The sequence below is a fragment of the Morus notabilis genome, unplaced genomic scaffold, assembly GCF_000414095.1.
Source record: "Morus notabilis unplaced genomic scaffold, ASM41409v2 Scaffold99, whole genome shotgun sequence".
In the NCBI taxonomy this organism is placed as follows: domain Eukaryota; kingdom Viridiplantae; phylum Streptophyta; class Magnoliopsida; order Rosales; family Moraceae; genus Morus; species Morus notabilis.
The window spans coordinates 550,732-564,981 of record NW_010362482.1 but is presented as its reverse complement, the minus strand read 5'-3'; the positions used below and the strand labels follow the sequence as shown (position 1 = coordinate 564,981).

The 14,250-nt window shown below is 38.6% G+C and overlaps 1 protein-coding gene across 1 annotated transcript; it reads left to right on the top strand.

Annotated features, from left to right (window-relative positions):
* Positions 1–9,378: 9,378 nt before the first annotated feature.
* On the top strand, positions 9,379–13,175 carry LOC112092317 (protein SIEVE ELEMENT OCCLUSION B-like). The gene is made up of 7 exons (XM_024168265.1): positions 9,379–9,871; positions 9,994–10,095; positions 10,598–11,046; positions 11,119–11,219; positions 11,325–11,464; positions 11,554–12,045; positions 12,339–13,175. Exons 1-7 carry the CDS (start codon positions 9,446–9,448, stop codon positions 12,963–12,965), a joined length of 2,337 nt encoding a protein of 778 aa, XP_024024033.1. The 5' UTR covers positions 9,379–9,445; the 3' UTR covers positions 12,966–13,175.
* The last annotated feature ends 1,075 nt before the right edge of the window (positions 13,176–14,250 follow it).

Genomic DNA, 14,250 nt, shown 5'->3' with positions numbered 1-14,250 from the left:
CATCAAAACATTACATCATATTGTACATCAGCTTAATTCCCAGTGGCCTCCCAAAAATCCTCCTCCGGATCTTCTTCCTCACTTGTATTTGCGGTGTTTTGGGAATCCACATTTGCTTGTCCCTGTTGTTGGGGTGATGATGTTGTTCCAATTTCTACTCCAGAACACACTCTACTGATCTATTTCTACGTAGGTATTCTCTCTGCCTACGTTCAAACTCCATTCGACGCTCACTAACGTGTCGTTCCTGCTCCTCTCGTTCTATAGCCAAAGTTTCTTCTAATTTCGTTACTTCCTCTACAAACTGGGTGAGGGTATATATAACTTCCCATCGTGGAAATACCATAGTTTGTAACTCTTCTGTTAACCCCCTCCATAATATGAAACATGCATCATGTTCTTTTAACTTAATAGTGGGATCAGTCATAATCTCACTAAAGAACCGATCAGCATAGATTGCCACAGTATCATAAGGTCGCATCTTAAATTTATCGACCTTGTGTATATACTTCTCCATTTTCTTAAATTCGGTTTCCCCATATGTGGTTGAGCCTGTGAGGTAGAGACAACCTCTGGTGCCATCCTTACAGGTACCTCTCTCGGTGGAAATTGAGCTAGCAGTAAACTACAAAAATTGCCCCATAGCACCTCATGCGTATTCCTTGTTTCCACCGCACCTCTCCAAAACTGCCTAGCGTCAGACTTTAATAGGCCGGCAGCTAGAATCACCCAATCACTCTCATCAATATCACAGGCTACCATCAAATATTCAATTCGGTGTAGCCAGTCCTGTAATTTGGTTGGGTGAGCCTGACCATCATACATAGGTGGATTACATTGATAAAGTGCAAAAGCAGCTCTTACGGCGACCCTAGATCCTATTGGGTCTCTAATCATTGCTACTTGCACTTCCCTATCAATCGGGGGTGGCTCAGCTACTCTAATAGGCTGTAAGGGTTGTAGGGGTACCTCTATAGGAATAGGTTCCACTTCTTGTATCGAAGGTAGACTATGCGGACGTCTTCTCCTTCCTGGACCCCGGATACTTCTTCTATGCAACCCTCTGGGTATCATCCGAGTTCGCCTTGTTCGTACCATATCGTATATCCTATAAGGATAAAATTCACACATTGAATTCTAAATTCAAAAGAATGAATAACTTACTTGGACAATGTAGAGTCAGATGCTCAGCAGAATGTGGGTGGGTCGCAGAACCGTCGCTCTGATACCAACTGTGATGACCTTAACTTTTGATCGTCATCCTATACTCATATTTAGCATTTCTTAACCTCTATGACGACCCTAATTATAACTTCTTAAAATTTCAGGCCATTTTTTTTCATTCTTAAATCTTACCATGTACGTTAAAATGATGTAGCATTCAGACAACATTCTATTACACTAGTCATCAAATACATAAAACACTATTTTATTTTACATATAAAGTTCAGCAGCGTTGCCAAAACACATGATGCGTCCACAACCCACTTGCTCACATTCCGCTGCTACACCCTCTCTGCATGCCCAACATCAAGTTTTAGGGAGCCGGTGCCTTACGTGTGCTTCTTATAACACGAACAAACTTAATGAGCTTTTGCTCAGCAAGTATCAATAGGTCATAACAGATGCAATAATTATGCATACCCATAAATGCATTCATATCATATAACCTATTACAAAATTCTAAACGACTATCATTATGTATTTCTCATTCTTGTTTACGGATACCATATCGTTATATGGAATGGTTTCCGTGTTTTATTTTCTTGTCTTTTACTTCTTAGGGGCCTTGTCCTGTTGTACCATAGCACGCATAACTAGTGAGGAGTGGGGTAGCTAACCAATCCAACTCAGTCACGGTTTCATATTTTTCATAGTCACATAATAACCTTTCCTTCGAAGGCTGGTACAAACAGGACGTTTGGTCTCTTACCGTTTATCAATTTTCTCATTGAAACGGTAACTTTAGTTAAATCTTATGAATTTGTGCATTATTGAGCATTTTATCATGAGATTAACTTTTCGTTAAACTTTAACATTTCACTTTTCTTAGTTTGATCTCGACCTAACATCGATACATATTTTTGTAGAATAAAGTTCTACGATTACATAAGTCTTGTAGATACTTACCTAACATAGTATCTAGCATTCACATTGTATCTATCATTCAAAATTCTACTATATGCACAATCTTTGTGCAACATAGAAAAGCAAGCTTGTTCGTGACATAGCCATAGAAAAACTATTGTACTTACCAAAGTTTCGCTAACAACGTATTCAACCTCAAATCATTTCCTATCTCAAGGATTTGCGCTAAAATCGTGCAAATTACTCAGTCATGGGCCTAATTTTCAATTTTGGTCTAAAACTGTGAATTCTCGTTGTGTTCGGTTTCTAACCATCACCGATTATCGAAACATCTTTCTTTTCACACTTTAATCCCATATTCCTCTTGAAATCCAATTTTAGTTCAAATTACTCGAACTAAATTTTGGCAGAGTTTCGCCTTATTTTTCTCATTTCCAGAGTTTTTAATAACTCGTTTTACTTCTGATTTTGGTACCTGGAGTCAAGATTTACATTCCTGAACACAGATTCCTACATAAAATTGAACAAAACATATGTTCTTTCTTAATCTAGGCTCATGGATTTTCGATAGAAATCCACCAAAACTTTATTCAATCGTCTTAACACTTACACCGTTATACTCTTATTACGATACTCTACAAAACCTCAGTTTCAATTTTCACTTTAACGGAAGTTTTTCTGAGATGGGTTACTATTCATCTAAATCAAGAAAATATAGAATTCTCACGAAAACTCTAAAATCGTACCTCCAGAAGTTGAGGTTTTTCCGCTAGAACGCCTCAGGTTACGTTTCTATCGGATTGAATGGAAGAAATTTCAATGAAACTGCTTGATTCTCCCTTCTCCGTCTCTCTCTAACAACTCTCTGTTTTTTTTTCTTCGTCACTTTCTCACGTTTTTTTCCAAAACTCTCCTCTGTTATGCTTCACGTTGAAGTAATATCCTTGTAACCAACGTGAATCTTCATTACGTGAGCCATCAAGCTAGAGATAACTTCATGTAGCCAGCATTGAGTACATAGCCAACATGAGTCACCCTTCAACTTAGTTTACGTAATGACACATGTTATTAATGCATGTGAGGTTCCACCTCACGGTAACTATGCACCGGCTCCCTAAAACTTGATGCTGGGCATGCAGAGAGGGTGTAGCAGCGGAATGTGAGCAAGTGGGTTGTGGACGCATCATGTGTTTTGGAAACGCTACTGAACTTTATATGTAAAATAAAATAGTGTTTTATGTATTTGATGACTAGTGTAATAGAATGTTGTCAGAATGCTACAACATTTTAACGTACATGGGAAGATTTAAGAATGAAAAAAAATGGCCTGAAATTTTAAGAAGTTATAATTAGGGTCGTCATAGAGGTTAAGAAATGCTAAATATGAGTATAGGATGACGATCAAAAGTTAAGGTCGTCACACTCAATCAGCACCCTTCACGGACAAAATCAGCCCATTAACCAGCTCAGGCCCAGCTGTCAGCAAAACACACGTCTAGCCCAGCTCGTCTTTCTGCAGCAATGCTGACTTGGATTCCTTCATACTCCAGAAATGAAAAGCTGCTCAAAGCTCCAAACGACCACATTTTCTTAAAGCTGAGATTAACCACAAAGCGCACCTGAATTAGCTCTTTTTAAACGCTAATCACGAGAGAGAGAATTTATAAATCACAAATAACTAAAAACAATTAACAAGACAAAATAGAGGAGAAAAACTAATACTAATCACCCTCTAGGTAATAATTTAAGCCTGGGAAATGCTCAATTAACTCTATTTTCATAGAGTTATCACTTCCCCACGCAAAGGAGTTGTTCATTTTGGTGTAAAAGGGAAACTTGCGCCAAGATATGTTGGACCATTCTCAATCATGCAACGAGTTGGTGTCATGGCGTATCGTCTCACCCTACAGCCTGAGTTATCTCACGTGCATGACGTGGTTCATGTCTCCATGCTTCGTAAAGGTCAACCTGATCCGGAAGCCGTGGTACAATGGTATGACGTTCTGTACAGTATGACGCGACATACGAGGAGGTGCCAGTTCAGATTCTTGATCGTAAGATGAAGAGTTTGCATCATCGTGAGATCCCATTAGTAAAAGTTTTATGGCAGCACCATGGAATTGAGGAAGTGGCATGGGAGCTTGAAACGATGATACAGGAGCGGTATCCGCATATGTTTGCATTTTGAGGTACATCCTAATTTCGAGGATGAAATTCCTTAAGGGGGGTGGAGTTGCAACACCCTGAAGTATTAAATAAGATTAATTAAGGTAATTGAGATTTATTAGTGTGCCTAACCTGGTTTAATAAATATTTCTGACGTGTAAATTTAAATAATTCTAAGGTATTTAAATATTCTTAGTAATTATATTTTATCCTAGAAGTGTGTGTGGGCACATTTCTAGACTGTCATTTTAAATATTAGACACCTATCTTTTCTTTTTCCTTCTTCTTTCCTTTTCCTTTTCCTTCCTTTCTTTTCTTTCCCGTGCGCTCTCTCTCTCTCGTTCATTCCTATATATATATATATATATATCTCTCTCTCTCTCTCCTGTTTTTGCTTTAAATCAACCGGATTTCGAACCAAGGAGGAATTTAAATAAGTTTTCAACGTCAAGAGAAGGATTTGAGGTAAGATTTCTTAAAACTTCTCTTAAATCTTGGATTCTTTCGAATTTAAAAACTTATTTTGGTTTGAGATGGATTTTCATGGATTTTGAGTAAAACCATGGTAGAAATTGGAGATCTTGGGTTCTTTGGACTTGATTCAATACTTAGAACCTGTATCTAGTTATTTTTCCTTGGGATATTTTGAATTGGAACTGAAATTGTAAGTTTTCAGACTGATTTTGGTGAGTTTCCTCGCCCTGTTGTTCTCCACAGGTCGATCGGATCGGTCGACCTGTGTGGTCGACCGGACTGCACTAATTCCACCGGTCGACCTATGTGGTCAACAGAATTGCACACCACCGGTCGACCGGTGGTGTTGCACTACTCTGTCACCGGTCGACCGGTGTACACGGGGTTTGACCCTATTTTGTTGGAAAACCCTATTTTGATATCAGTTTTTTAGGAGAACCCAAATTAGCTTCATTTGGGGATCTAGAGTGAATGGATTAGCATCTTTAATCCATGTTTTGAGATTGGAAAACCCTTGGAATGATGATTTGAAACATGAATTGATTTATGAAACTTGAAAATTGATTAAGGCACACTAATAGGAAATCAAAGGATATAATTGAGATTGAGTTACTTTAGGAATGAGAATTGGATCCTAAAGTGCGGTTTTGTGTTAGTGCTAGTTAAGGACTCAGATTGAGGGGCTTTGAAGAAGTGAATGCCAGAATAGAGCAACGCTAGCCAGGTTTGGTATTTGAGATGTAGGATTCCTTATCCCTTTCTTTGTTAGCCTGATTTTAAAAGAGTTTTGGCCTTGCAAATGTTTTAAAGAAATGGCATGTTTGCCAAAGAAAAGCATGTTTAAAAACAATACCTTGATTTTAGCTATTGGAATTATAATGAACTATTTCATAAAGTTTAATGAATGATTTCTTAAGACAAGAGATCTTGCGAATCAGTAAATCGGCTGATAGCCTAGATAAGATGTGGAGAGTGCATCCTCGGGGGCAGAACCCGACACCCAGCCCGGGGATGATAAGGCTTGTGCATGTGGTTATTGATAACTCTATGAAAATAGAGTTAATTGAGCATTTCCCAGGCTTAAATTATTACCTAGAGAGTATTTAGTTTTAGTTTTATCCTTTATTTTGTCTTGTTTCTAGTTTTTAGTTAGTTATGTTTCATGAATTCTCTCTCTTGTGTTTGGCGCTTAAAAAGAGCTAATCCGGGTGCATGTTGTGATTATTTTCAGCTTTGAGAAAGCATTGTCGTTTTGGAGGCTAGCAACAACTTGTCGTTTTGGAATTTTCAAGGAAATTCTAGTCAGCATTGCTCTGCCAAGCCAGCTGGACCAGATTCACATGTTGTTGACTGCTGGGCCTGAGCTAGTAGAATGGGCTGATTTAACCGTGAAGGATGCTGATTTAGCTGCTCATTGGAGGCTTTCTCAGGGGCTGCCACGTGGAATTAGGGTACAATAAGTACCTGCAGCTGAAAGAGAAGAAGGCGTCCTTGGTCATATTTTGGAACGTAGAGGCGGCTAAACTTGGAAAAGGAAACCACCTCCATTTTTCTGATCAAGTACCATTTCCAGTACTGAGGAAGAAGAAGAAGAAAACGTCACAGAGATTTAGACGTGAAGGACCATCTGTTGATGTAAGAGCAGCTAGAAGAATCCTTGGAAAAGGGGGATTCGGATTCTCTCATCATCATTTTAGTCTTTCTTATTCTCATTACTTTGTTTTTCTTGTTAAAGAATATTTACTCTTCTTCTTGAATCTGAACTTGAATTCATAAATATATTTCTATGAGATTATGATTTGTTGGCTGAGGTTGTTGATTTGTTAAATATTAAGTTGCTAGTTGATGTTGAATGGATTTGATGATTATTTCTCTGTTTATTCAAGTGAGCTGAATTTGTGCCTTAACTGTGAGTGGGAAGTCATAAGAGGGGAGTACAGCTTGATTAGATCTGGGAAGATTTAGTTGAGTGGACACAGCTTGAATAGTGCAGGTTCTTAAATCTTGTTTTAGATTTTTTATTCACATGATATAGAAATATATTGTGTCTTGCATAACCATATGATTTAGAGCTTCATTCTCTGATTTTAGAGTCTAGATTTGCAAAGAGATTTGTGGGATTTAGCTTTAAGATCAGTAGACAGAGGATTGGAAAATCCCTGGTTTAGTAAATCTGGTTAACAGGAAGTAGTCGTTGCTGTCCGTTGCTGCAGCATCGCGCAGCATTGTTAGGAGACAGTTTAACAATTGTGAGCCACGCACAGTGACTTTGGCCAATTTTATTTGCACATTTTGTTAATAATTAGTTTTATCTTTGTTGTTCATTTTCTTACAGTCAAATTATTATTAGTTTTTAACATCTGAAAATCAACTTTACTTTTCTTCTTAAAACTTGAATAGAATTAACTTAGCAATTTGATTTCAAAAACACTCAATCCCTATGGGACGATACTTGGTTATTCATCATTTTACTACTTGTTGACTCGTGCACTTGCGAGATTCTAGATCCACAATTTTAGGCAACAGTTATGTAAGTAATTTATTATAGTATAAATTACTTGCTGATGCTTGTAATACGAAGATTTTTAGTTACATTTCCTTTGAGAAAAAGGATGTGAGGTTCCGGCTGTTGTGTTGGAACTGAATGTCTATATTTATTTCATTGTTTATTCATTTATTTATTTACTCATTTATTTCTTTATTCATTTATAAACTTTATTTCAAATTACATCCTATTGGGCCTTTCGCTCACGTTTTATCTGTTTTATAAACATTAACCCCTCCTAGGAGACTCTAGAAGCAATGCGAAGTAGCTGAGTTAGATTGCTACCATCCAATTAGAAGAGGATTGTGTTCTTCCTCCTTGTGAGTAAATGTAAGAATTATAACTCCTGTAAACTCTGAACTTTAAATTTCTAGACAGTGGTTGATGTCTGTAATGTTATTTACATGTTCATGTATGTACAATACTGCATGTCCTGTGGGTGAAGCCCCGAGTGATGTTAGAGGCTCAAGTTCTAACCTCTTCCTTGGAATGTACTTTTCAATTAAATGGGAGGCTTGTTTAGGAATTTCTTGCTAAATGTGGGGCTCGTTTGGAGATTTCTTTAATATTTCACTGTTTGTTTTAATTATTAAATGTTTAACTCCTAATCGAGCCTCCACGTCACCGACCCCTGTCCTAGGGCGTGACACCAGGCTGGGCCTTATCCTGGACCTTGAATGGGCTGGCTCACTCAAGGCCCATCTTGGCCCATCATGGGTTTAGATGGGTCAGCCCATCTAAGCATGCAATTTTTAATTCTTTTATTTTTATATTTTATTTTTAAATTTTTAAACAAGTTAACAAGCATGAAAATGGATATTTTTAAACAAGCATGAAAATGGATATTTTATTTACGATTAACTCATTAAATAAAAATTTTTCCAAGGAAAACCTAGTGGGACAAAACCTTGGTAAGGAAAAATGAGTACAATCAGGATAATTATACATAAGATGTTTACAAAATTACTAAAAAAAAGAAAAAAAAACATGAAGATATTATGGGCCTAGACAGGCCAAGCTTGGCCGACCCATCATGGGCCTAGACGGCCAGGCCAGCCCGGCCCCTCGCCCATGATTTTTCATGGGCCGATATATGTTGACTCAGCCCAGCCCACCAATATTTATAGGCTAAGCCGTGCCTTGAATAGTGACGGGCCGTGTCGGCCCGGCCTGTCACTGTGTCGGGATGGGCCTAGGCCGACCCACGAGTCCCGGCCCATTGTTGCATCTCTATTTTTCCCTTTGAATAATCTATTAGAAGAACTTTGAATATCCAAAAGGGCTTCTTGCCAAAGCCACAAAATGTTGCTTCTCAAAAAAGCTCTTTTCAATAATTTTGAAACATATACCAGAGTTTCAATAAGACTTTATAAAAAAAATTTATAACATTTTTAATGTCTATTAAAAAAATTTAAAAACCAGTATGATCCACTTAATCTCTTTTAAAAATATAGTTTTAAAAACTTATTATAAAGTCACAATTTTACTTCTCTTCTTCTTACCAAAAGAAGCAAAAGCTCTGTGGAAACAGAACATGTTTTTTTATCAATAAAGTTCTTTTAAAATAAAATTCTTAATCAAAGTAGAACTACTATTTCTCGCGAGGAAGCTTACAAAATACAAATTTTGGAATTTTTTTTTCCTTCTTGTAGTTGGATGTCTGTCAGCTTATGTACAGTTTTATTTATTTATTCCTTCCTGCACTTAGTCAATAAAAGTACAAATAGAGCATCCAATGAGATTTTTATGTTTTTCTTCACAATAATTTGCAGTACACCATATAGTTTGATTTTTCGACTATAGAAGCACCGATAGGACTTTTTTTTCCCCCCCTTTATTTCGCTGTAGAGTACTCGAACAACAGAGAAAAGCAACACTAGCAAGGGACAAGAAAAAAGACAACGACGACAGCCAATGGCACATAATATAAGCAAAGCTCATATCCTAAGATTTTATATGTCGAGAGAACGGCACTTTAATTATAATATGGAATCTAAATCCTTATTGAATATTGGAAGCAAGGTAGCTAACGAAGCACTTTTCCCCTTGGTGCATGCCCTATATAAAGGGCATAGAACTAAACCAAATCCAAGCAATCACACAATCTCCATTTCTTAATCTCACCCCCCAACCACCACTAGAGCCACACAAATTTCTCTGTCAAACTTCATCATGGAAACTACGATCCCGACCGGCACCGCTTCTTCGTCAGCTGTTAGCACTACTCCTCTAGGGGCGGCTGCTTCTTTGGCGGCTCCTCTCTCAATAAATGCTCCTACGGTCTTGACGACTCGTCCGACTACTCCTCTGGCGGCAACGGGGATTGCCCCGCAGAGGAATGTCCTCGGTACTACTGCTGCTTCTGCCGTGCAGCCGAATGTAGAGCAAAACCTAGCTGCTCGTTTCTTGGCGAACGGGCGATCTTCTCGTTCGCCGACGGTTGGAGCTAGCAGCCACAGGTCGGACGACACTGAGCTGAGCAAGAGAATTCTAGAAACTCATGAATCTGATGACCGTGCTCTTCCTGTGAAGCCTGTTCTTCGCATCATTGATGTCATTTTTTACCGTGCAAATGTTGACCTCCCTGGATACGTCATGGTATGTAAATCAGCCCCCATAAACTAGTTATTGTTCATCCACTTATAATATATTTATACATATATGTACATGATTATATATACTTAACTAATATGATGATGTTTACTGCTCTTGGGTTACAGGAAAGAGATAATACTGCAGATGAGAAGGTCCTGTATTCCGCAGGTAGCCTCCAGGACTTTGTGGAAATTCCATCCAGGATTACCAGTGCAATTTCCTGTGAGGTAATATTACAAACGACATGGCGCTATAAATATCACTAAAAAAAAAGGTTGTGACCGAAAGAGAAAACTTTCGCGAATTAGTCACAGAAAAGTCTTGTCAGTTGTGATCTTAATACAGCGACAACGAGTTTCAGTGTGAAAAAAATAAGGAAAAAAAATTTAAAAACTTGTGTCGCATCCAATTGCATCACCACATTTGAAAACAAAAACCTGACTAGTCACAGATATTTGTTTTTTAAATGCTAGACATAAAAAGATTTTGTTGGCACTAAAAACAATCTCTATAAAAAAAATGGCTAAACACATGATATTAAAACGGGTCCAACACCAGAATACCCAAGAGATTTTCCTTTTCATTTCCATACTCAAACGAAAACCATACTGAAAGCGCTCCCAAACAAGCAAATATTAATTTATCAAATGATATTTATTTGATCTTCACCCCCAGATTAAGTCCTTAGTACTATTCATTGACTCTTAATATTCGATCTAAATGTAACAGATATTCAGCAAATGCTCGACTGGAGTGGACGTGCACACAATAGTAATGGACATATTGCGTTTGATCAAACACTACAGCTGGGACTCAAAGGCGGTGTTGGCCTTGACTTCATTTGCAGTGACCTTTGGTGAGTTTCGGATTGTCCTTCAGCTTTACTCCACCAGCCCACTCGCGAAGTCCATCGCTCTCCTCAAGCAACTGCCGGAGATATTGGAGCACGCCGCGGACCTGAGACCGAAGCTCAATGAACTCTACTCTCTCATCAACGAAATAACTGATGTGACCAAGAAAATTGTGGAGTTCTATGACATTCCTCGAGTCTACTTCACTGCCGAATCCCCTGAAATTTTAGCCGCCATTCAACACATCCCGACCGCTGTTTACTGGAGCATCCGGAGCATTGTGGTCGCCGCTACACAAATCTTGGCCCTCACTGGCATGGGCATTGAGTACGTATATACCTTATCAGTTCTTGAATTTTACTAGTAAATAATTTACTAACTATTGACTTGTCTTTTCAGTTACTTAACCGAAACATGGGAGCTATCATCCCTTTCCCATAAGCTCAACAACATCAAAGGGCATCTTGCGGACATAATAAAACGCTGTTATGAATTCATTGGTGAGTCCTAGCTATTTAAATATAATAATTAAGCATGTGTCGTATTGATCTCCATTATACGCCTATAACTAAATGATGCGAAATACTATAAATTGTCTGATTCAGAGAGGAAGAAAGAAGAAGAAGCTTATGAGATGATTGTACGCACTTTTACAACATCTCACATTGACAACTCGAGGCCTCTTAGGGTTTTGTTCAAGGATGATCCAACTCCAGCAATCTACGATTGCTTCAACAGAAGAAAGGTGATATATTATATCTCATGATGATTTTTAGAAGTGTGATTTTATTAGCTGGCAAAACAATAATCTCTTGCTATCTCATTGAAAACCAGGTTACGATTGAGGAACTGAGAAGAAAGGTTGTAGCTCTATTCATCACCGCAATAGACCCCGAACTCTCAGGTACAGCTGAATATGCGATCTTACAACAAATGTACTCCGAGAAGAAACACAACCTGACAAGGTCCGAGAGTCAGTACGAGGTAGTTTGGGTCCCGGTCGCGGATATCTGGACCGACGAAAAGTACAGGCTGTTCGAGACCCTAAGAGACCAGATGGAATGGCACTCGGTGCACCATCCTTCGGTGGTGTCAGCGGTGGTCCGCAGGTTCTTCAGAGAGAAGTGGAACTTCTCCAAGAAGCCTCTGCTTGTGGTTATGGACACTCAAGGAAGAATTGTTCACCACAATGCTATCCACATGATGTGTATCTGGGGAAGCTTATCGTACCCTTTCACTGCCAACAGAGAGAAATTGCTTTGGGAGGAAACGAACTGGACCATTGACCTTCTCGCCGACAACCTTGAGCCAAATATGATTTCATGGGTACGTAAATGTTTGTATTTCTCTTCATCGTGCCAAATCTAATATTTATCCACTTTGTCATAATTTTCGAGTAAATTGGTAAAATTTATATGAGCGGATCAGAAAATTGATTAAGCTACATGTAACTGAGTGAGACATATGTCTTCATTCACATTTTGAAAATTTTCTTATTTTTCCTACTTATATGTGCTTTAAAATATTACAGTCACAAATCACACCCTAGTTTATTACAATCTATTATATATATATACACACACATATTGCACTAAACTTAAAATTTTTTTTATTTTCAGATTAACGAAGGGAGATACATTTGCTTGTACGGAGGGGAGGACATGGAGTGGATCAGGAAATTCACAAGGATCGCAAAAGATGTCGCACGGGAATCTGGGATCACTCTGGAATTACTCTACGTGGGGAAGAACAAGGCAAAGGAGAGGATCACCAAGAACATCATTGACCTTATCACCAAAGAGAGTCTGAGCAGAAGTCTCGACTGGAACCTTATTTGGTACTTCTGGCTCCGCTTGGAGAGCATGTGGAACTCCAAGGGACAGTTCGCCAATCCCGAGAACGTGAAGAACGACCTCATCATGCAAGGCATCATCGCCATGCTCAGCTACGGCTCCAGCGACCAAGGTTTCGCGGTGATCAGCCGTGGATTTGGCCAGATGGCGAAGGGCAACGGGGACCACATGTTCAAGGGCTTGGCCGAGCACGGCCGGTGGAGGAAGAGGGAGACGGAGATCAGTTTCGTGCCTGCGCTCGACGAGTACCTCCGCAAGATCCACCTCGACGCGCCGCATCACTGCCCCAGCCTCATCTTGCCGGGCACCGGGGCCATGCCGGATACCGTGGCGTGCGCCGAGTGTGGACGCTTGATGGAGAAGTACACCATGTTCCGCTGCTGCCTTGACTGATATCAGAGCAAATTGCTATGGCGCCTTATCTCTATCATAATTAAATAAAAAGAAAATGAGATGGTTTATTTTGTTGTTTTTGTGATGTGGTTATATATGCCCTACTTATGTATTGCCTTTGGCTTTTTGTGAGAACCATGCACTACCTGTTGGCTGTTGCTTCGGCTACGACACACATACATATTTATTATACTGCATGATTTTACTAAATGTGCGAGTATTACAATGAAAAAACCTAGAGAGTACTGTTAAACACCACAACTAATAAAAAACGATTCAACTTTTTATTAATACGTGGTGTTGGATGCCACCGGTGTCTCCAACTTTATCTCAACTATTAATGCTAAGCTATTAGTGATTTATTTAGTTTTTTTAACCAAAATTGCACTATATATATTGTACTGAACGTAAAATCTTTATTTCAGATTAATGAAGGGAGATACTGTTTGGAAATTGTATTTCCTAATAATTATGGCCACATATTTATAATATTATATTAACGCTATTTAATTAATTGGGCTAATTAAGTGGTCTAATTGTGGAGAGCCCAATAGTCTCCTAACTGGATATGGGCTAAATGAGTGGATACTTATTATTGACCTAATTAGGTTTAATGGGAGCCTAATGGGATAGTATATAAAGCAACTTAGGTTATGGTCCATAATATGTTAAATCATTCGGCCGTTTTCCTTCTTCCCCATCTAGAGAGAAAACAACCCAGTTAAGAATCTGGTGATTTGACTGAGGAAGACAATAACTCAACGCGCTCATTGTCTTAGAGAATTATACTGGAGAGACAGGTATTTGTTCTAACCTATTTTCTTAGTAATTTAGTGTGATGATTCCTGTAATGTGGAATAAGGATTTAAAGATCCAACAAGTGGTATCAGAGTGGTCATCACATTAAATTATTGAGAGAATTTTCATCTCCAATATCTCCGGTTGAACATCATGTTGACTGATTCAAATGATATGCTTTATTTTGTTGAGAAAAGCATGTATATTAATAATCATATGAATTTTGTTGAATTTGTTGAATAATTTTAGATTAATTGTTATTCACAAAATTGATTTTCTAGAAAATTAGGGATTAAGCAAATTTGGTAAAGGAATTTATTAAAGAAGCTTTTTTGGTTTTTGGAAAAAAAAAAAAAATTTCCTTCTTTCTTCTTCTCTTCTTTGGTTGAAGATTGTGGCCGGCAGCAGCCTTGGCCGCCAGCACTGAGGAAACAACGGCGTGGCCATTGGGCCACGCCAATAGGCTAAAAAAAAACACGAGCCGGCA